The 21467-nt window shown below is 39.9% G+C and overlaps 1 protein-coding gene and 1 long non-coding RNA gene across 3 annotated transcripts in view; both read left to right on the top strand.

Moving 5' to 3' along the window:
* Nucleotides 1–21467, top strand: part of LOC309701084 (interleukin-1 receptor accessory protein-like 1-B) — a 343032-nt gene that overhangs the window by 21808 nt on the left and 299757 nt on the right. For both annotated transcript variants that reach the window (XM_082525081.1, XM_082525082.1), the window contains exon 2: nt 7129–7225. In XM_082525081.1, the coding sequence (XP_082381207.1) occupies nt 7144–7225 (82 nt within the window). In that variant the 5' untranslated portion in view covers nt 7129–7143. The remainder of the gene's footprint in view (nt 1–7128; nt 7226–21467) is intronic.
* On the top strand, nt 9321–14138 carry LOC309701118. The gene is made up of 3 exons (XR_014274879.1): nt 9321–9672; nt 12542–12810; nt 13842–14138. It is a non-coding gene; the product is annotated as an uncharacterized lncRNA (long non-coding RNA).

Here is a 21467-nt window from a genome sequence, read left to right on the forward strand (position 1 = left end):
AGCGCAAAATTGATTGCAACAAGCAATGACACTGTTAAAAGTACAATGCAAACTGTAAATATGGACTATAGTATTTGCCTTCAAAATAATTGTTGCACCTCTTGATATTTGAAGCTGTAAGGCAAAACCTTTAATTTGAAGGTGAACATTTTGCTGTTTGCGTTGCATTTTTGCAGGTTTCCCTACAGCTCAAGGATTAATAGTGATTGTTTGCTGACAAGTCAGTGTCTTCCACGTAAACTATGGATGACCACTGCAATTTGCTAGCAATCAAAGCAATCACAATGAAGATTTTGTGTATTTCCTGACCAATCACCAGTTGGTCGGGGAATGCAATACTTATAAAATGCTTATTGCTCTGTGGCAAAATCATGAGGTTGAAAAAGTGATAATTACAATGTGTTCCAGGAATCATAAAAGCAAATTATTCCCATCCTCAGTAATATTTCTGTAAATGTAGTCTGTCGTTTTCTACTTTAACATGCAGGCAGTAGTTCTCACGTTTTTTTGGAGTCATTTTGATATAATTTTAAGCAAAATGATGTTCCTAAAATTGTCAAAGGGGTGTTGAAACAACATGTGAACAATCCTGTAGCGAGTTAAACATTTGCATAAAATGTATTAATACTTCAATGAATCGTGCAGAGAGGTGAAATGAATGAATATGTGACAGACTTGTCCAAAATCTCTTGGGGATTGGGTATGTGCCAAGCTCTTTAAATAGGTTGCTGTGGTTTTGTCTGACTCAATGACCTCAGCATTTTTAAAATTCTCACAGCATGGCACCCTCATGAAAATAAAATGAGTTTGGCATCATATTGTAGCTAGATGGTTAACTAATAAAAAATTCCCATTTCCCAAAGCACATAGCCAGTAGCCTCAATGTGTCACTTAGCATCCATTCAAATATGCAGTTTTAAAACTGCTTTATTCTTACCACAAATGGCAGCTAATGAAAACCGTTGCATACATTTTTGCTACTCAACCACTTTTTGCTGCTTGTTATTTATTCACATGTGTGCCCTTGATCATTAAAAGCCATTTTTCTTCTGGTTCCTGCACCAAACAATGACGTTTATGGTATTAAACATGTGAATTTGAAAAACAACCGCTTCTTTCTCTTTCACTTCCTGGGTACGGTACATATCAGGAACATGGAGGCTTGCAAGGCAAGGTTATTAGATAATCTAAAATGGAAAAATTCAGTGAAGAGAGCACAGACTGTGGGTGGGAGATTGTGGGTGTGTGTGCGTCAGCCAAGGGTGTAAGGGCCTGAAAAGTGTTTTTCACAAATAGAAATGTTAATAACTCACCAAGCAGAGTAGATATCAATTTATCGAGTGGAGGTAGGGGACAGAGGGGTAACGGCTAGAGGCAGTGAGGCTGTATGTCCATAATGAGTAAGCACATGTTATGTTTGGGAATTTTTTTTCTTTTTGGCATTATGTGAATCAAATCACCCGTAGTGACCTTGGTAAGAACAAAGTTAAAATTAGATCCTGCATTTTTTTTTTTACCTTTAAACGATTGTATTATTTGTAAAAATTTTTGAGAACTACAAGAAGCCTCGGAGAGCACATCCTCTGCCAAGACCAGTGCCTTATTTTCTGCTTCTTTTGGCTTCTCCCCGTAGAGGTCACCAAAGCGGATCATCTGTCTCCATCTCACCCTATGTCTAGAGGTATTCCCCTTTTCCTCCTGCCTGGCAACTCCATGCTTAAAATCCTTTGACCAGTTTACAAATTTTGTCATTTTAAAAGAAAGAATGCACACCAAGTTATAACGAAGTATGTCTTTGCCTGTGGTCTAAATCTGCACCACATTTCATGACTTTCACTTTGGCAGTTTTAAATAAACTACCAGACAGACTTTCACTTTAAAATTGCCAGTCAGCATTCCTGTGAAAAAGAGTAATGATTGTATAATTTTGACACACATGGCCGTCAGACTGAGCCAAGGTTTGAATCCAGGATGAAACGCTCAGCAATGGATGAACAAACACAGACAAAGAGTCCAAGTTTTACACTTCAGTTCAATCAAAGCTCCAGCCCACAGATCTGAAATCTTTACCCAATAACCGGGACAAGAATTTATGTCATCCGAATTTGTCCGTAATTGCTTCTTCCTGTTAGTTCCCATTGGTTTCCCGGGTAACAGAGAAACGAACGTCATCAAGAAACATCAGATATGGCTGAGGAAGAAGGAAAGGGGACCCTCAATGTGAACTCCCAAAAGTGTGTGACAGAGCAAGAGAGATATAAAATTAGAGATCCGTATAAATCATCATCTCAAAGTCCATCTGGCGAGCTGTACTAAAGCGTTAAAGTCTCGGTCATAGATTTCCGAAACTGTTTGCGCGTGACTCTGAGATGCATTCCTTGGGGCTAACTCTGAACCCCGAGAGTGTTGAGAGAGTGCCCCATCTCTCTTCCTGAACCCTCCTCAAAAATAATTGAATTTTGGATGGATCCACTGAGAAGGAAGCACTGTCAGGGTAAAGACGAAAGTGGAGGCTTGAGGAAAAAAACAATCAAGGAATGAGAGGCAGGTGACAGCACCTTTTGGATGAGCTTCTCTTTAAAGGATGATACACTGTGAAATGTTTGACAGGACAAGCTTTCACAGGGGGATTTTTGAGGGAGGATTTAAAAAACCCCAAAAAACAATTTCATATTTTTCTTGGACATCTAGTATCCATTCATTTCTTGAAGGAGGATATCTCTTCTTTCCACTCTATTGTGTTTCTGATCATATTTCTGACAGTTCGACAGCTGCACTGAATCTTTCCCTTCTCAATGGCTCATAACCATGTGCCAAGAAGTAAGACGATAGCGACAATAATACATCGAAACGCGTTTCATGGTTACTGATAACAACTTGGGTGTTTGACCTCAATAAGCCCTTGAGTATGTGGCCATCTTCTTAAACATACTCCAGCAACATCAGACCCAGAGCATGAAAGTTAGACAACACAAGTCTAACTTAATTATATTTTTTCTTGGACTTGTCGGGTATGAGTGCAGTCAAACATTCCTGCTGGCTACAAGCCCTGTCTGCCACCAGCAATCAGATCACTTTCATTGGCTTTCATGCCAGTCTACTCAATACTCGAGTAATCAGTGCAATCAATTTTGAAACTATGGACTGCTTGAACTGTGGCAAATCTATGCTTTCTATTGGACAGACCGATAAAAAAGGAGTAACCACAGAGTGTTGTTATAATTAACCGATCATGCTGGGAGGAGGAAGATGATAGGATATTTAGGGTTAGAGAGATATCTTGTTAAACAAAAAAAGCAAGCTGTTCAAAGTCGACTGCAGCCATAAAAAAAGCTTCAAACACCAACCTCAGTGAGAAATGATGGATTGCAAACACAAGAAAACCTGGCTGCCAGATGAATGCATCAGCTTGTATGCCGAATTAATATATTTTGTGCTTTTTGCATGACGTTTCACAATTGTTCACAAAACGCTCAAAAGTTTCACCTGATGCTCAAATATGCCCGAAGTGAACGGAATTCTGTTTTTCATGTTGGCACAAAATAGCAACCACTTACTCCGCAAACATTTTTTTTACAAGCTCAACTAAGGGCTGCCTTCTGCAGTTGAATTCAGGACAACCACACCCACGATTGATAGGATTGACAGCCACAGGCCCACATCATACAGTCAGGTCCATGTGTTTTTGGACAGTGGCACAGCATTTGTAATTATTCCTCTGTATAACATTACAGTGGAGTTGAAATCATTGATGTGATTGAAGTGCAGACCTTCAGCTTCAATTCAAGGGGTTTCAGCAGTAACCAGAAAATTGATTGACATGCAGTTTTATGGGCTTGGATTTTTATTTTTATTTTTTTAAACTGGCAATATGTGGTCCAACGAATGAAAACTAAAGTGGGTGATCACAAATTCTTTCCTTGGTTAAGAAAATCTTCTTCACCACATCAAAGTAAGTCAAGTTAAGGCAAATTCAGTGTCTGCAATCAAGAGATATCTTCATGAATGTAGCCACAAAGGGTTTACAACAAGGTGCAAACCATTGACTACACTCACGAACAAGAATGACAAATAAGAGTTTGCCAGAAAACATCTGAAAGAGCCTGCACAGCTGTGAAAAGTATACTTTGGAGAGACCAAGACTAATTTGTACCAGACAGATGGGCAGAGAAAAGTATAGAGAGAGCTCATAAATCATATCGCATCATCGGTTAAACATGGTGGAGACAATGTTACAGCATGGGCCTGTGAAACTGGATCACTAGTGTTTATTGATGATGTGAATGCTGATTGAAGTAGCAGGATATATTCTGAAGTCTACAGGGCTGTACTCTGGATGGATAATAAGCCAAAGCATAGTGCAAAAGCAACCAAAGAGTTTTTCAAGACAAAGAAATGGGACATTCTTCGATGTCCTTAATCTGAACCCAATAGAGCACGCTTACTCTGAAGACAAAACTGAAGGCAGAAAGTCACAAACGTGTACCAACTTACGGTGGCTGCATTAAAGGCCCCACAGAGCATCTCAAGGGAGGAAACACAGTATTTACTCCATGGCTTCTAGAGTTCAAGGAGTCACTCATTCCAGAGGGTTTAAGAAAAGTACCTTATATTCCTATATTTAAATTTATGTTAGTCTTCCTATTTTCAGGGACTAATCAGTAACTGGACACACTGTGTATAAAAATGGATGTAATATCTAAATTTCTATTTTAATACTTTTGTTAAACCCCTGGAAATAGAGCTGAAATTCTGTGCTTTAATCACATCTTGATTTTCTGACTTAAAATTCACTGTGGTAGTATACAAAAGGAAAATTACAAAGGATCTGCCATTATCCTAAATGTATGGCCCAAACTGTTAGTACAGTGTGCACAAGGTTTTTTCACAATTCAAAAACTTTGACTTGGAACAACATAAGCAAAGTTTTATCAGCACTGTATGGAGGATTCCTTACAAAACACTGGTGTTGCATCTATGTTCAGCACTGGGAAGACTCACTGCATACACAGAGCCCACAGAACAGGACATCATTTGGTCCAGACTGAGTCTGTTTACCCTGCTGCTCTTCTGGCAGGAGATGCAAGAGTCTGCTGACGGCGGGGCAGCTTCTTCTCTCAGACTGTAAGACTTTTCAACACCCCTTGAAGTTCACCATCAATAAAGGCTCAAATGTCAATAATCCAAACTAACTTTGCTCTATATAGTCCACATCACACCCTAAAAAAATAAACTAGTTTTAAAATATATTTTAATGATAAAACACTGAATGCAGTGCTGAATTTATTTATTTAATTTTGGAGGATAAAGCTGGCATTGCATATCCTATTTTGTCTCTTCGCTTTTATCCATTTTTGTAATATCATACCACGATACCTTACTGTTGCATGTCTGTACACTTGGATCATATATTTCTCAAGTTCCTATGAAAAAATAGACCAGTATCTTCAACAACAGCTTTGTGAAACTTGAATTATGGAGCCAATTTCCTCCCACTACCTGATTCTTCTGTATATTTAAACCCATCATTTGTTCCTATTTTGGCAAAGCTATATTTACACCCCAAGAGAATAAGAGCATTACTGTATTTTCCTCATCAGTATAGTCAGTACCAACAAAATTAATTACAGCACATCACGAGTGCACTTTCTTAACCTTTTCAGTGGTGCTCTCTTTGATTTTTACAGTCTTGGATATCACTGTTAGCCGCAGGGACACAGAACAGAACTGGTGATTCAGTTACTTCCTCTGTGTTCAAACCAAAGAAAGGGGCCACAGGTTTTGTGCTAATGTTGCAGACTTGCACCCACCATGGAAAACTAATTAAAAAGATAAGATTTTTCTGTAGTGACGTGTAGCTTTTCTGAGGTGGCATTGGTTGCAGAAAGCAAGAGCCGATGACAATAAGCCTTTGACAAGAGGGAACGCAGCAATGTCGCCATATTTGGCTGCTGCCCAGTTTCGCATGCCTCCGAATTTCTCAAGAGTTATTGTGACTGTTCAGAGTTTCTCCAAAAAGGCTTTCTGATACAGCTTTTCAGGCTTCAATGTGAAGCATCTTTGTCCTGACTGAAATGCCATTTGAAGGACCCTTGTAGCCTATGGAGGAATTTTAGAACCAAGTGTATTGCTGAGGAATGTTTGTAGCTGCTGGCAAAGTCTGAATAAACACTATTAACTGCAGCGAACTTTGGGCCCATCTGTTTTATCTTAGATTAAATTGGCTTGAAGGTGTACTTTATCATCTCACTAATAAATCAAAGAATCCCTGTGTGTTCGTCAATCCATCATTTTCAGCATACTCCTGTGTATTGCAGGGGACCCGAGTAAGCGCAGAGATGGTTTGGGGCAGTCGTTGTCTTTAATGCAAAGATACATTTCTTTTCTTTATTAGGAAACAGACCTGTCTTGCATATTACATTAAAATATCCCATAATACATACATCATAATGACAGTTAATTGAGTGTTTAAGTTCATCATTCTAGCACACACATGGATTCAGGCAGGAATTCGTAATTGGAGTGTAATAGCTTTAAACCTACTGCGTTTGACTGGCATCGATTGAAATGCCATCTTATCCCCATTATCACCGCAATTAGTGTCACTACAAGCTACAATTTAAGGAGTTTTCAATATATTAAGCCAGATTCACTGTTATCCACTTCTCACAGAGCATTTCCGAACATTTGTGCTCACAGAGAGATACCCAGATCTGAGCAGGCGCCTGATTGTGTTATTTTGGTTGCAAGTAAAGGGGGATGAGTGTTGAAGGTAGTTGACAAAGCAGAAAAGCCTGGTTTGGCTTGATAGAGATGCGTCTTGACATTTCATTAACAGCATTGCCCTGATTATACAATAAGTCCCTGAAGAGGTGCTAATATAAATAAAGCAGAAGCAGATAAACAAAATTTGCACATAGAGATGCTGATTTTTTTCCAACTGACCTTAAGGCTGATAGAAACTCTGTAATTATTGGCTCAGGACCTTTTTCTTTTCTTTTTTTTTTTTTTTTTTTAAGGAAACATCTTCTGCCAAAATCATTGTCTTTTATTTTTCTTGGATGGTTTCAGCACATTCACAGCTTGCCTCAGTATGGAGTTATAACACATGCTTTTCTTTCTTTGTAGGACTGATAAAAAAAAATGAAAGCTCCCATCCCTCTTCTGATCCTGCTTCATGCTGTTGTGGTCCACTGCCTGAAAGTTGTGTCGAAGAGAGGCTCAGGTAAGTCTCATCTCTGTACGGAGTATTGTGCAAAAGTCGTGAGCCACCTCACGCTTCCAAGGACCCAGGCTCATAATTTTAAAAAAGTGGCCTTGAACAATAGTTTGAGCTTTCTGAAGGTCTTTCAAAGTTGTTCTTTGGATGTTTGCTGCTTTTACACTAATTGTCAGTTTAGTCCTGACCATTTTCACAGGAATACAACACTGTATCTACACATAAATTGCAGTGTTGGGCACTTTCTGCCTGTCACAAAACGTATAATGTTTCCCAGTTCCTTTACCTGAATCTCTGCTAAATGCCAAACATACAGTAACATTATGGCAGACATAAAATAGTCTTTTTATTCAGCAAAGCCTGGTATAGGGCCGGAGAGGTCCTGCACTTTTGCAGAAGTCTCGTCAGAAATGGTCTCAGTGGAAGGGTGGCTGTCAAGAAGCCATTCTTAAGGGAAACTGGGAGAAAAGGTTGATTTATGGCAAATTACACAAGAACTGGACTGAAAGAGAGTCAACAGATCTCATGAAATCCAAATTTGACAACAGTTTAAAACAGAAATTTCAATGTGTACAGAGGAGGTCAGGAAAGAGAGACAGCCATCTGGAAAACACGGTGGAGGCACTGTCATGGTTTGGGTCTTCAGAAAGCCAGTGGTGTTGTGGGTGGATTGGCCTCCACAGAGCCTGGACCTCAACAGTAGTGGAAGATCATCTTGAACATCAGAAAACAGAGCAAAAGGCAGCCGAAATCTAAAGAGTTTTGAATGTCCTTCAAGAAGCCTGGAGAACTGCTTTAAGAAACGACTGGAAAGCTGCCTATGAGAGTTGTGCTGAAGAATAAAAGCGGTCATACCATATATCAACTATGATTTGAATTTGATTGCTCATTGGAATTCTCCAAACTCTGATTTTGTCTTATGTGTTGTATTTCCATTTATGCTTGCACGTTTCAAAAAGTCACTATACCTAATTCACGTTTTGCTAGTAAAATATAAAGAAATGATATTGGCTCAAGACTTTTGCACAATGCTGCATATGTAAATAGTTTTAACATTACTCCATATCCAACAGTACCTACAACAACCACATTAATTTGCAGATATTTCCTTGAACCTACCAAAACTTCACCAAGGCTCAGTGTTTGCTGTAATAGAGCGAAATCACATGGTCCCACACTATGGCATTTGGAGAGTAGTCATCATACTTTGTTACCAGCTGCAAACATGTGGTATGGCTAGCTGTGTGTGTTTGTACGTCTCAATTAGAAGTGAGCAATATAGCTTCAAAAATATATCATGGTATTTCAAGAAGTCATTACAGGAAAAAAAATACTGAACGTTTTATCGATCCTTGCAGGCTGCAAACAGCAGCATTTATAAGTAAATAAATGAGGGGCATTTTCCATCCCTCTTTTCCGATGTGTGACTGTCACTGATCTAATACTACCTAATTGGAATCTACTGAAACAAGGTGCAGGCAGCAGTTGCATTACACTGCAATAGTAGTGACACAGGATTATATCCAGCTACAACATAAACCAAATGTAGGCACAAAAGTAACCTAGGTAGTAAAAGTGTAACATAACTACTTAATTTTGTTTAAGAATCATTGAAGTTAACATAACCTTTCAACGCTTAAGGAGTATTTTCACATAATAAAACTGAAAAAAGTTTTCTACCTGTGATGTTGTAACTTGGCTTGCTTAAAGCCCTGCTTTTACCTGCTGCAACCACATCAGTAATTTCCATCTACCATTTGCTCTTCCTGTCATATGGAGCCCAACTAGCCAGTGCTAGTTTTGCATTTGTGTCTCAAATTACCAGCTACTTACTGTCTATGCCCTTGTAGCCTGGTTGTACTCTATGTTTTTCCTCAAATGGTGAAACAAGTTTGTTGTTTTCACCTTTGGTGGGAACAGCTATGTTGGAGATTGTTGAGGTAGCTCCTTTTATAGGTAGTAAATCATCACTGGAGGTAGGGCTGTGCGATATGACCAAAATCTCATATCCCGATATAAGAATTCTATCGTCCGATAACGATATAAATCACAAAAATGTAACATTTTCTGTAAATTCTGTGAATCTCGGGCAGCTCGTCTTGCGGGAAGTGTTTCCAGCTGCGTGTCGTGTACTTGGAGTCGAGTGTTTTAACTAGAGATGGACCGATCCGATATTACGTATCGGTATCGGTCCGATACTGACCTAAATTACTGGATCGGATATCGGAGAAAAATAAAAAATGTAATCCGATCCATTAAATATCACGAAAGCACCTCACAAAACTTGCAACACGCCGTAACTCGCCTCAGAACGTCGGAGCAGTATGCATCACGTGATAGAGCAGCTGTGGCATGCGGGACCTGTCGGTGGTCTGGATAGCATTTGGAGCTTCGCTAGCAACCTGGCATTTCATCTCCGACAAAGTTATCCCCGAGAGAAGTAAAGCAAGTGTGTAAGTCCATCTCTGAATGTTTGTAAAGCATTCCCACGTTAAGCTTAACGAGCGACTGCCTCTCGCTCTCCGGCTGCTACTTCAATCGTGAAACTGCTAATGATCAGCTGATCGGCTTTTCTGTCGTGAGTCTCTCTTGTTTGTTTTTGGTCCACTTTGCGCCAGAAAGAGCAAACCAGCGGCTGAACAACAGCAGCACGTTTAAGCTTGATAAGCTGTTGTTACAATTTATTTAATATTACTTTCTACACCAGGATCTTTTTCTAGTAGCTGACGGCTGGTAACTGTGCAGGGGCGGATCTAGCAAAGTTTAGCCAGGGGGGCCGATAGGGCATTAGCTGGGAAAAGGGGGCACAAAGACATACTTTTCTTTCTTATTCTCATTTAAAATGTCTAGCTTTTAATAAATAATTATCTGACACCCAAAGTTTTAATTTGATGTAAAATGAATAGAAGTCAATTACTGTATATAGTGACTATTAAGTCTAATATATATACCCTAGTAAGCTATAGTACATTTTCCTTTGGGAAGGTACCATCTGTGCAGTCTGCAATTTTGTTGAAGAAAGATGTTGAATCTATTTAATATTTCTTGAAAAATAATTGATTTCTGTGCATTTTTTTTCACACTGCATCAAATTAAGGTTGATTACGTTGATTAAGCATCATGAGGTGGAGCGTGAGGGGTGGTTCCCCATTTTTTATTTATTTATTTTTGTTGTTGCTGGGAGTTGGAACCCTATTAGTTAGGTTGCTTAATATTTACGCTAAGTACTCTTTAAAATACCAGAATAGGGAGGATGGTGTAGGTCTAAGTTTATTAGATTGATCAGTATTGCTGAACTATGAAATATTTTTTTTGTATACAGGTATAACAGAATAGCTTTAGTGTAGTTGTTGTTTTAAACTTGAGTATGAACTTGCAGACTTGCAAAATGCAGCAAGATATTTTAAAAAACAGTTTTGTTGATTAAAAAACACTATATCGGATTCATATCGGTATCGGCAGATATCCAAATTTATGATATCGGTATCGGTATCGGACATAAAAAAGTGGTATCGTGCCATCTCTAGTTTTAACCGATGCATGAAACGATACATTTTTAGACATAAGTTGTAACAGCCGCCGTTTTCTTTGTGAGTATTTATTACACGGCGTGCTGCGGGGAAAAGCCTGTTCTAACGTTTGAGTCTAAGGTTTATTTTTTAGCACCTGGCGGCTCTTTTTTACTTCTCATCCGTAAATAATCTGCTCTTTCATGTGATTCAGTTTATTTTGAAAGGTTTATGTGGAACATAAACAAGCGGACACGCGATGCTGTTACCGTCGTTGTTGCTAAAAACATAAAAACAGTCGCTTCTCCGTCCGTAGTGGGGTTATATAAAATATAAGAGAAAGAGAGAACTTTAAGAAATTAGTATAGCCACTACAGTGACCATCAAAACGATGAAAAAATATTGCCGTAAACAGTTTATTTTGCGACACCACGAAACAAACGATAGCGTAAAATGAAACGATAGACGTTTTTATATCGAACAGCCCTAATTGGAGGCTAACGCATGGCTCTTGCTCTCAGACATGCTTGGGCTTGTCTCGTTGTTGTGTGCAATAGAGAATGTAAATGCACTGTAGCAATGTTACAACAACAACATTCTTGTATCACATAAAAATTTATACCAGTATTATTAGGATAATATTGTGGCTGATGTAATACGGCACAGCCCTACTGTCAGCATGGCACAGTGTGCCTCTGGAAGCACATATTGTAACAGGAAATACCACCTAGGCTGGTTTTGAGATGTAGGGGGTGTTTATATATCTGTACTTTGTAGACAGATTCAGCCAGTGCAATTATTCAGTCACACATGTGTATTGGGTTCAGTAAAGGTGAACTTCAAAGATGGGTGTGGTGCAATCCATGAGTTATATAGTCAGGAAAAGCCAGAAGTAGTGCAGCCAAGGGGTCTCCTTTTTTCTCTAAATACTAAATAACCTTTAATCTTCTTTTGCTCAAAGCTGTCTTTATGATCCCTCTGTTTTGTTTTTAATAATCTAACCTAAAATCTTTACATCAAATCCCCTTTTTAACACTGCAGGCTGCAGTTTGCGTTCAGTGTGTCCTTCCGTTGCACAGCCAGTCAATGCAATGAACACTGCTTAGTTCAATAGTATGTGCTGGTGAGAGGAAGACACCCAATGTTCTTGGTTCTTTCTTTTTCTAGGCATGGGAAATGCACTATTGCTGCATCGAGCCTGTTAAAGTGATGACAGTTAACATTCCAGACAAACCCAGGATGATGACAAAATCAAGCGATGCATCATGCATCAGGTGGCATGCTGGTTACAGAGTTTTTATGTTGGCTAAATGACTGCCAGCATGTTTGATGGCAGTTTGGAAAATTACACGAACAAAGAAAATAAACCAAAAAAACTAAGGGAAACAATGTGGGCTATATACACACCAGGGAGACAGGAAACATGTTATATTATAATATTATATGAAAAGAAGTACATGCCTGAAAGTCCCACATATTAGCATTCTCACACTTAAAACAAGCCAGTTTAATAGTGAGTGAAACAATGATCGGTGAGTATTTTTTTCCTGATGGACTAATCATGGAGTTGTGGCCTTTGTAGAAAATCAGATGTTTACATGAGCGTCTCATGTCTCCATCTCAAGAGTAATTAAAAATGTAGATGCAAGCTAGAAATATCAACACTGGCATATATAAGGCAGTGTACTGCCAGTCTTTTCTTTTCTTTTTTTGCAACAGCTGCTTGCATCTAATATCTTTTTACCAATGCATATTGGACGCAGGTGCGGGGATGGCCCAAGGTTCATCAAAGTGCTTTCTGCTTTTCCAGCAGAAGTCCCCACGGGCCATCTCTTCGGATGCTTCACGAGCCATTGCCTGGGGCAAGGATTTGAAACGTGTCCACTGATAAATGAACACCCCGTTCGAGCCAGACCTCTGGCTTTTGTTCCTTTTCTTTTAGATTGCACAGCTTTATTAGAAGCCACACTGGTTGCAAGTTAAAGCTCCATTGTAAAAATGGGATTCTGGGCAATGAAAGCCAGTTTGAAATTGCATTGCTTTCATTTTTATGGAACAGAAAGAAGCAGCGGGAGTGGGCAGGTGAGTATCCCAGTGATGCAGGTGTTTTGTTTTTGTTTTTTTTTAATCGGTGTTTCTTTTGTTTCAGACAAATCTAGTGGAGGGTTTGTTTTTACATTTTTTTTGTTTGCTTTTTTTATGTTGCATGTTTATTGCATAAAGTATCTGGGTTTATGTTCTCATTCAAGAGCCAAAACTTGAATCACAGCATGGCTTTTCTTTGATAGAAGTCCTGGCGTGTGGAGGACGTGTTATATACTGTCAAAATCCTGCAAACAATTCAAGTTTTGGTTGGCTTTTACAGCTGTAAAGCTTTTACTTGCCAAACGCTTTGGCTCAAATGTGGAAATACATCAATTTAAATGGCCTGGCCTGGTAAATGGTCGTTACTAGTCCCTAAGGACCCCAAAGCGCTTTACACATTCAGTCATCCACCCATTCACACACACATTCACACACTGGTGATGGCAAGCTACATTGTAGCCACAGCCACCCTGGGGCGCACTGACAGAGGCGAGGCTGCCGGACACTGGCGCCACCGGGCCCTCTGACCACCACCACCACATTTAGTGTAAACCAGAACAGTTAAAGGAAAAAGGAAAAATCAATAAGTCAAATGTTTGAATCTCTAGTAAGACAAATGCATGGGGCTTTACTGTATACTGTGAAAACTGTTTCAGCCCATTAAGTGAAATTCAACAACCTGACTGACTTCCTTAGGCACGAAGACTCCGTGATGTTGCACTTGCCTGCTGTTTTGCCGGGTCACACAATCACACAAAACCTGCAGAGCGCTGCACACGTGCACTGCTATCATCCGTACATTATTAAATTCCAAACACTCATCTCTGAGTAATGCTTTGTCTGCATTTGTACTCTGAGTGGAACGGTGCAAAAACATGCACCGCATATCTGCCATACTAATCCTCAGCATGCATAGGTAGCACAATGTATGCGTTTGTCCTCTGCTGTGGTTCCTCTTTGTTAGAATGCTGATATGGCCTGAATGGTTGGGCGAACAGAATAATTATGTGTATTTTTGCTTAATACAGCATATCAAGATAGATGTTGGAGTAAACCCCCAACCCTCCCAACTCCTGGATGCACTTCCACTGTTCGGTATTTTCAGGAGATGATGTTCAATCCATGGTGTAAACATTGAAGGTATTTTTTTGGAGTCAGGTTTCTTTAACTTGAAACATCTTGTACGGTTGTTTCTTGGAGGCTATTGTGTGTACGGACACCGGCACTAACAGGTGAAAATCACTTATTTGAGAATTGTTCATTCATTTCTCATTAAATAATGAACTATGCCCAGAAGTCTTCATTTATTACTCTAGCTCTGAGAGCAATTGCTGACATTTAAAGGAGGAAAAATGCAGAAACAAATTATTTAGGAGGCCTTTTGATAAATATTTGGCACAGACAGCAAAATTATGAGTTGGAAAGTCATTTTTGGACAATTTGTGTAATCAAAGTTTCTGATCTGTGCTTGGTCATTAAAAAAGTGCCTTCTAATAATGGGTTGTGTTGCTGTTATTGTTTTAAATGCACAATCAGCTCCCTTGTTGGCCACTTTTGCTGTACTATACAATAGCTGCTCAGCAGAGCTGTGTGATGAATCCCTGAAAGTGCAGGTTTTGTTACTCGTCGGTGAGCTGAATGGAGAAGAGTCCTCTTTCGATGCAGCGCACAGCCATTTTTGATTTGATATGAAATAGAAACTTGAAAGATCACATAAGGTCTCTCTTTAGCCTCTCTGAGGTAATACCTATGCATTTATTCTTCTTCTCACCTCTGAACATGGATTGCAATCAGAGTGAAAAGGAGCTTCAGAGGTCCTGAATGCAGAGCAGAATAAAAGAGCATGCACCTGGGCACTGCAAATGGAGCTAAACAAGTTGAATGCATCCTAAATACAGTAAGAGATTTCTAAAATGTTTCACTGGCAACACCACTACTGTGTTACACTCTGGCTTTTGCTGGGTCCTTTTATCTTTCTGTTGGCCTATTTGCTTGTGTATCTGTTTGAGATATTTACTGCAATGCATCTCAGCTGTTTAACATGTCTGCAAATAAAACACTGGCTGCTTTGTGAACTGGACCTGCAATCAGGCCAACAAATACAGTCTTGCATGAGCTGTCTTTTATTTTTGAAGGGAAAAAAACCCATATTATATGGAAAAGACAGGCTTAACCAACACACTGTTAACTACTGATTTGTTACCAACTGAGGTTCTAGTTTTGCTAATAAAAAAAAATGGCTTAAAAAAATCATCACTGGAAAAAATGAACAGTCAACCCATTAAAGTAGCTTTTAATGCAACCAAAGCATCAAAACAGGGACAATTTGCGATGCTGTGGTAATCAAAGACCTCAGAAAGTGATATTTAGTGACTTCAATTAACAATAGCCCAAATCCTGCAGTCTTGAGCGACCCCTCATTTAACTGAATTTACTTCTACGGAGCCAGACTGTCATGTAATTATTAAAAGTGGTCTAGAGCAATAGTCCTTCCAATCCTTTTGAGCGTCTTTCAGAGTTTTTCCATGGAAATTGTCAGCTTTTCCGCTCCTTTTCAGTCCAGTCCATGTATCTCATCATTTTAAGAAGAATGTTTTTCTTGTTTGGTTGTTTAAATCACTAAAACTGGAAAAGGAGAAGGCGAAAGAGAAAGTGTCAGGCCTAAAAACAACATCAACATCAGATGAAAATCATGTCCTAAAGAAATAGGAAAAAATCCACTTGACAGAGAACCTGAAAGATGCTTTACTTTTTACTGAAGCCTCATCAGAAATGATCTCTGAAGGGTGGCTGTCAAGAAGCCTTTCTTAAAGAAGGAAAACTTGGAGAAAAGGCTGAGGTATGCCAAATTACACAAGAACTGGACTGAAAAATGTGGTAACGGGTTTTAGAGAGTGATGAATCCAAATTTGAAATTTTTGGTTCAAATATTCATCATTACAGAGGAGGTCCGGAGAGGTCAACAGTGAGTATCTACCATCTATAAAATAGCGTGTAGGCTTGGTCGTGGTTTGGGGCTGTATTTCAGTCAGTGTCATTGGAGATCTTGTTGAATTTGTTAAAATTATTAATGCAGGAAAGTATGTTTAGATTTGGATCCGCCATGCAGCACCTTCTGGAAAGAATCTAATTGGCAACAGCTTCATTTTTCATCATGACAATGATACTAACACTAACATGTGTTAGTATCATTGTCATTGACATTGCCAATGTCTAGGTAGAAAAACACCCAACAAATGTTCATGGATTGTCCTCCCCAGAGCACAGACGTCAACATTACTGAAGCAGTGTGAGATCGTCTTGACAGAGAACAGAACAAAAGGCAGAAACATTCGAAGAAGAGCTTTAAATGTCTTTCAATTAGCCTCGAGAACTATTCCTGAAGACTCCTTAAAGACATGACAAGAAGGCTGCCTAACAGAGTTCAGGCTGTGATGAAGAATAGAGGCGATGATACCAAATATTGACTTTAAACCTCTTTAGAAGTGTACAAACTCTGTTTTTGCTTTATACGGTATTTCCATTTATGTTTGTACGTGTTTGTCATAGCAGAAAATAGAGAAATAAAGTATGGTTGAAGACTTTCATACAGGTAGCTAGGTAACCAGGTAGATGTCCTGCTTTGTCATCTATTTTATTCTAACTGGGACCATAATTTACAAAATGGACATCATGCTGTATGAAAAAAAAAGAGACTTAAAACTAGCATGACAGACCATAACATCATTAGGGAAATGCTTAAGTCATAAATCAAGTGAGATGCAGGGGTATTTTTTTCATAGACTTCTATATAGTCCGATTACCCTTTACCACCAGAGGAGTCACACACATCTTGCCATTACAAAACAAATAAAGGAAAAAAATGCCGTATATTTACCTCAGTTTTTTGTCTTTCATACACCGTCTTGACGGGGAATAAAGCTCAAGTGCGCTATTGATGCACAAACAGTTGGGAAGCATTTTAAAAACAGACTGTCAGACTTTTTATTGTTTGTGATTTATATCTTATGAGGCAGGAGATTAACACTGTCACTGTCATTTTCCAACCTGTTTTTCTCGCTGCTGATTGGTGGTGTCATCTATTAAAGTTTACTTGTTGCAGTGCTGGAAATATTTCAATTTCACATTCTAGTTTACAGACGTCGCCACCTTGACAAAAACTGTTAGTCCCCCCCCAATGGACGCTGGTGACAGCTGTACAGTCACCATAATATTTGTTGACATTGATTGAGATAAAGTTAGCCTCTCTCCTTCCCCCTGCTGCACAGACATTAGTCCCCATTTTTTCGCCAGACATTGATGAGTCCCCTGACGAATGATGCTTACCTTTCCACCGCCTCCCAGTAATTCCAGTAATATATTACCCATAACGCTTGGCTCACTGCGAATGCATCATGTAATGCGTCGTGCATATGTAAAAAGACGGCCTCCGACATGTGTTCGTATTTGGAAATTGAATACTGACACGCTCCTCCACTTCTGCTTTCTATTTTTTTATTATTATTAAGGATAGTCGAGTCCAGCGTGTCAGTCTGAAGAGTATCTGTAAATAAAACTCAGCACCTCAACAAGGCCTTGGTTCCCATTAGATGGCGGCCGCTCATAATCTGTCTCTCCCCTTGCTGTTTATGGCGGCAGATAAATACAAGTCCATGGCACGCATTTTTCTCTCACTTTGCTCGCTTTTTGGTTCCATGCTTGGAGCAGGAAGAATCAAGGACACCCTGACAGTCAATTAAATTTACAGTCTTCACGCCACGCGCCATGCAACTCTGAGAGGACGTCAACATTAATATGTCAGTTAAAGCAGTTAAAGGATAGACTCCCCCACCCTACATTAATGGGGCTACTCACAATTTGGCCAATAACAAGGCCTCTCTTAATTGGACAAGACAGTGATTCCTAACGGGATGTTGGCGCACAGTGCAAATTCAATCATGGCGGGCGCCTCGACTTTGTAATTCATACTGCGGGATGTTAAATATGGAAAAAAGGTGCCAGCAAGATTTTTGAGGGGCACGGGTGAAGTGACCTTTGCCGTCTGTACCCACTGTGATAATTGGCGGGAAAGCAATACGACCGGCTTCATGAAAAGAAGTTTTAGCCAAGATTGAAAACTGGAAGTCAGAATTGAGGCTGTCAGCCTCTTTGTCTCTCTGTCGTAGCGCACGTACAGAGTCGCACGCGCGCATGCTGTTCATCTTCCCTTCGGTCAATACTGCACACCTGTCACAAATGCTGAATGACTCCCTCCACTGCAGCACCCGTTCATAACGAGGAGATTGATCGCACACATGCTATTAGAAATAAACTGGTTTGCCACATGGAGTTGTTTTCCCTCCCCCGCTGCCTAGAGACCGACGCTACTCAACAAGTGTGACAGATATAGGCCTCTTGACAGCTGGGGTTACTATGGATATGTTCCAGTTTTGGGGGGGGGTTTGCTTTGGAAACACATGCCACAGCCTTCCCTGTGAGATGGATGAGAATCAGTCAGCTGATTTATAGGAGGAATAGTGTGTCCGTGGCCTGGTTTCTGACCTGTTACAACATCACAGCAGGGGGGAAAAAGCCAGAGAAGGGTGTAGCCTGCTGTAGCTTGGTGATGATGTGTGGCTGTAGGTTGAAGTCCTTAAAGCTGATGTGTGTGGATCAAAGATGTATCAGATTTATTTGATGAAGCCTCTGGTGTGATTGGATTCGGGTTTACCGAAAGCCAGCTTTGGGAAATGGGCGGAAGTGTAGGTGGAGCTAATACAGTGAGACACCTGTCAGTCAGGCAGATAAAATTCACACTTTTCCTCTAAACTGTGGCACTTTTTTTTATCCATCTAGTTTCCTTTGCTGTGAGTTGCCCAGTTTGGGATTGTAGACATGTCAGCCTCTCTTCAGAATGTAACGGAAGTAAATGTCACTCACCTTGTGCAGCACTAAGAAAATACATTTGAAAAAGTTAGCATCAGTCTCTCTTTCATAAACTAGAACCCAGTCACTCCAAAATAAATAGGTACATAAATAAATCAGCAAACTGCATCCTGAGCAGGTTCATGTCGTTGCTATTTTCTTCCTGCCAAACAAACCTGCCATCTGTACAGATAGAATCACATATCTACCCCTGCTCAGCCTCATGCTCATGGCAATGTGACTGGATGTAAAGACAAATAGTCCCCCGCTCTGCTGAGCTGTAATGATAGCAAGCTCCTTGGTTGGCAGATATAGTTTGCTAGAGTTCAGATAGTTCCTATGTAAAAAAAAACAACAACGTTATAATACTGCAAAAAGTGTCTAAGTTATAGACTGTGAATAAATGATGGGTATTTGAAACTATGTCATCACCAACTGGCTTTGTTTTGGGGTTGTGTTTTTTGGGGGGGATTTTAAGTCTCAAACTTGGTCTGCTAGCTGCTGCCAACAGGCTTTTAGATCAAAAGTAACCATATTTGGGTGAGATGTGGTTTGCCACCTATGGCTAACACCCTTGGTTAGCAAACTGCATCCATATCCCAGCATACCCTTTGTGACCATGTGGGGCCACACTGTGCAGACCCAAGCGGCCCTGGTGCTGGTTTGAAATATGGGCACCCTGTGGGCCCGCAGCATGCCTCACCCTAATGTGACCTATATTTCCCTCTGGTACTGGGACCCACAGTGGGTTGCCCTGGGACTCCATCTGGGCCACACATTTCACACTAGTAACAGTAAGGGAGCAAAAGAAAGAAGCAATTAAAAGAAAGAAATTTACTAAAACTGGAGCATTGCCATCTCTGAGTGGGATTTACCGCAGAGAAAACCATAATGGATATTTCCATTAAAATAAAACTGATAAAGTTGGGAAGTCCAGTTCATTGTTCAATTATTAAGGAAGGTAAGGCAACAACTGTGCGTGTCTGCACACCTGTCAATCATAACTCCACTCATAACTCTTAAGTCTTAACAAAATCCGAACCTGTGAGTCATGAAGTAAATTAGGTACATGCAATCAGAAAGCTGTCTAAATGATTGGTTTGGAAATCCTCAAATGAGTAAATGAAATGGTGAGGTTAAAAGTGAGGGATTAAAATTTTCAAATATACAATTTCCGTGTTTAACGCTTTCATTTTTCTTCCCACCTTTGTGTTGTACTTTCCTGTCTCTGTTCACTGACTTGGAACCTCAACTGTCTGCAGGCATTTGACATTAAATACAATATAATGCATTATCTTCATTTTAATATTTCTCTCTGAAAGATAATACATTCATTTCAGGCTCCCTTAGCAAATTATGCAGCCCACTTTAACAGCTGGGGCGTTTGGTACCAATTTGAGAGATTATATGTGTGGATGATAATGAGCTTTAGTCCAAAAGAGGATTTAAACATGGAGAAGGCTGGACACTACTTAATGTAAGAAAATCTGGCTTCCTGGTTTAGGAGAGAAGACTTTAGAGAAATAAAACTCCCCAAAGAAGAAAAAGAAAACAGTGAAAATAAAAAGTAAATAAAATATAGTTTGTAATCAGGTTAAGGCAATTTGGACATGAACAGCAATGGTCCCGGAAATTATATTAATTCCCCTTGACTGCTTGGCTCACACAAAGCTGTGCCACGGGGGGAAATGAAGCTGTAGTCTCTTATGCAAATGCCCCGAAGGCGGCGATGGGACGGTGCCCAAAAATATCACACGCTTAACCTGGGGCTGCTCTGCATGATTAATCCATGTAGGTACTCCCCCTCACTTGGCGTCAGTCCTTTTCTGTATCTCTATCCGGTAATCTTAACAGAATTTCATTTTCTTTTTTTCATGTTTGTGCTCATAGGTGGTCACAATTAAAAGCAGTTCTTTAGTTTCTCTCCTTCACATCAGCTGTGCTGCTTTCACTTCAACCACCGTGCCATTATTTTGCAAAGCCGCCTTCTGCCACGTCTCGCCAACCTCTACAAAGTAATGACTGTTGCTGCATTTGATTGGCGACTATCTTGCCAGACTGCATCACCGGGGAGTCACATTACAATTAAACCAATACGCTGGTGTGTAATCCTGCAATCATCATTATAGTTTGTTCACTGGTTCAGCCCAAGTACGAAAGGCTGACCTGTTTTACTCATGCAAGATTATCTTACTGCAGCAGCAGCATCTCTGATTTCTTTTTGAAGGTCTAATTGGAAAGCAGTGCCTCCTACCAGGGACAAAATTCTGTGCTTCAACCTTAAATTACACGCCTGCTGTATTGGTTTCAGAAGTGAGTGGGACCACCCCGGGTAAAAAAAAAAAAATCGAATGGGTTTGTCAGATTTTTAGGCAAATCTGACAAACTACTACTTTGGCATCCACTTGTCGCAACCCTCGCAATCTTCGAGGCACTCAGTGCTTTTTCCTTCCACCGTCTTTAATTCAGTGTTGCGACACTTGGAGTGCATCTATTGATTATAGCGCTAAATTTGTTTTGGACTGATGCAACTCGCTTAAGTCAGACTTCTGAGGGGAGTTCACTGATTTGCATGGCAACACTGTCTCTTTTCATTTTCCAGCGTCAAACTTTACCTGCTGTTTTAACATTTTGTACAGTTGTTGTAGAGATTTAAACATTGATTTGAACATTGATTTGATGTTTTATTACAGAAGAAACCACATACACCTACAGATATCATATGCTTAATATTCTTCTTTTATATCTAT

The sequence above is a fragment of the Aulonocara stuartgranti genome, assembly GCF_965226115.1.
Source record: "Aulonocara stuartgranti genome assembly, chromosome: 23".
Taxonomy (NCBI): Eukaryota; Metazoa; Chordata; class Actinopteri; order Cichliformes; family Cichlidae; genus Aulonocara; species Aulonocara stuartgranti.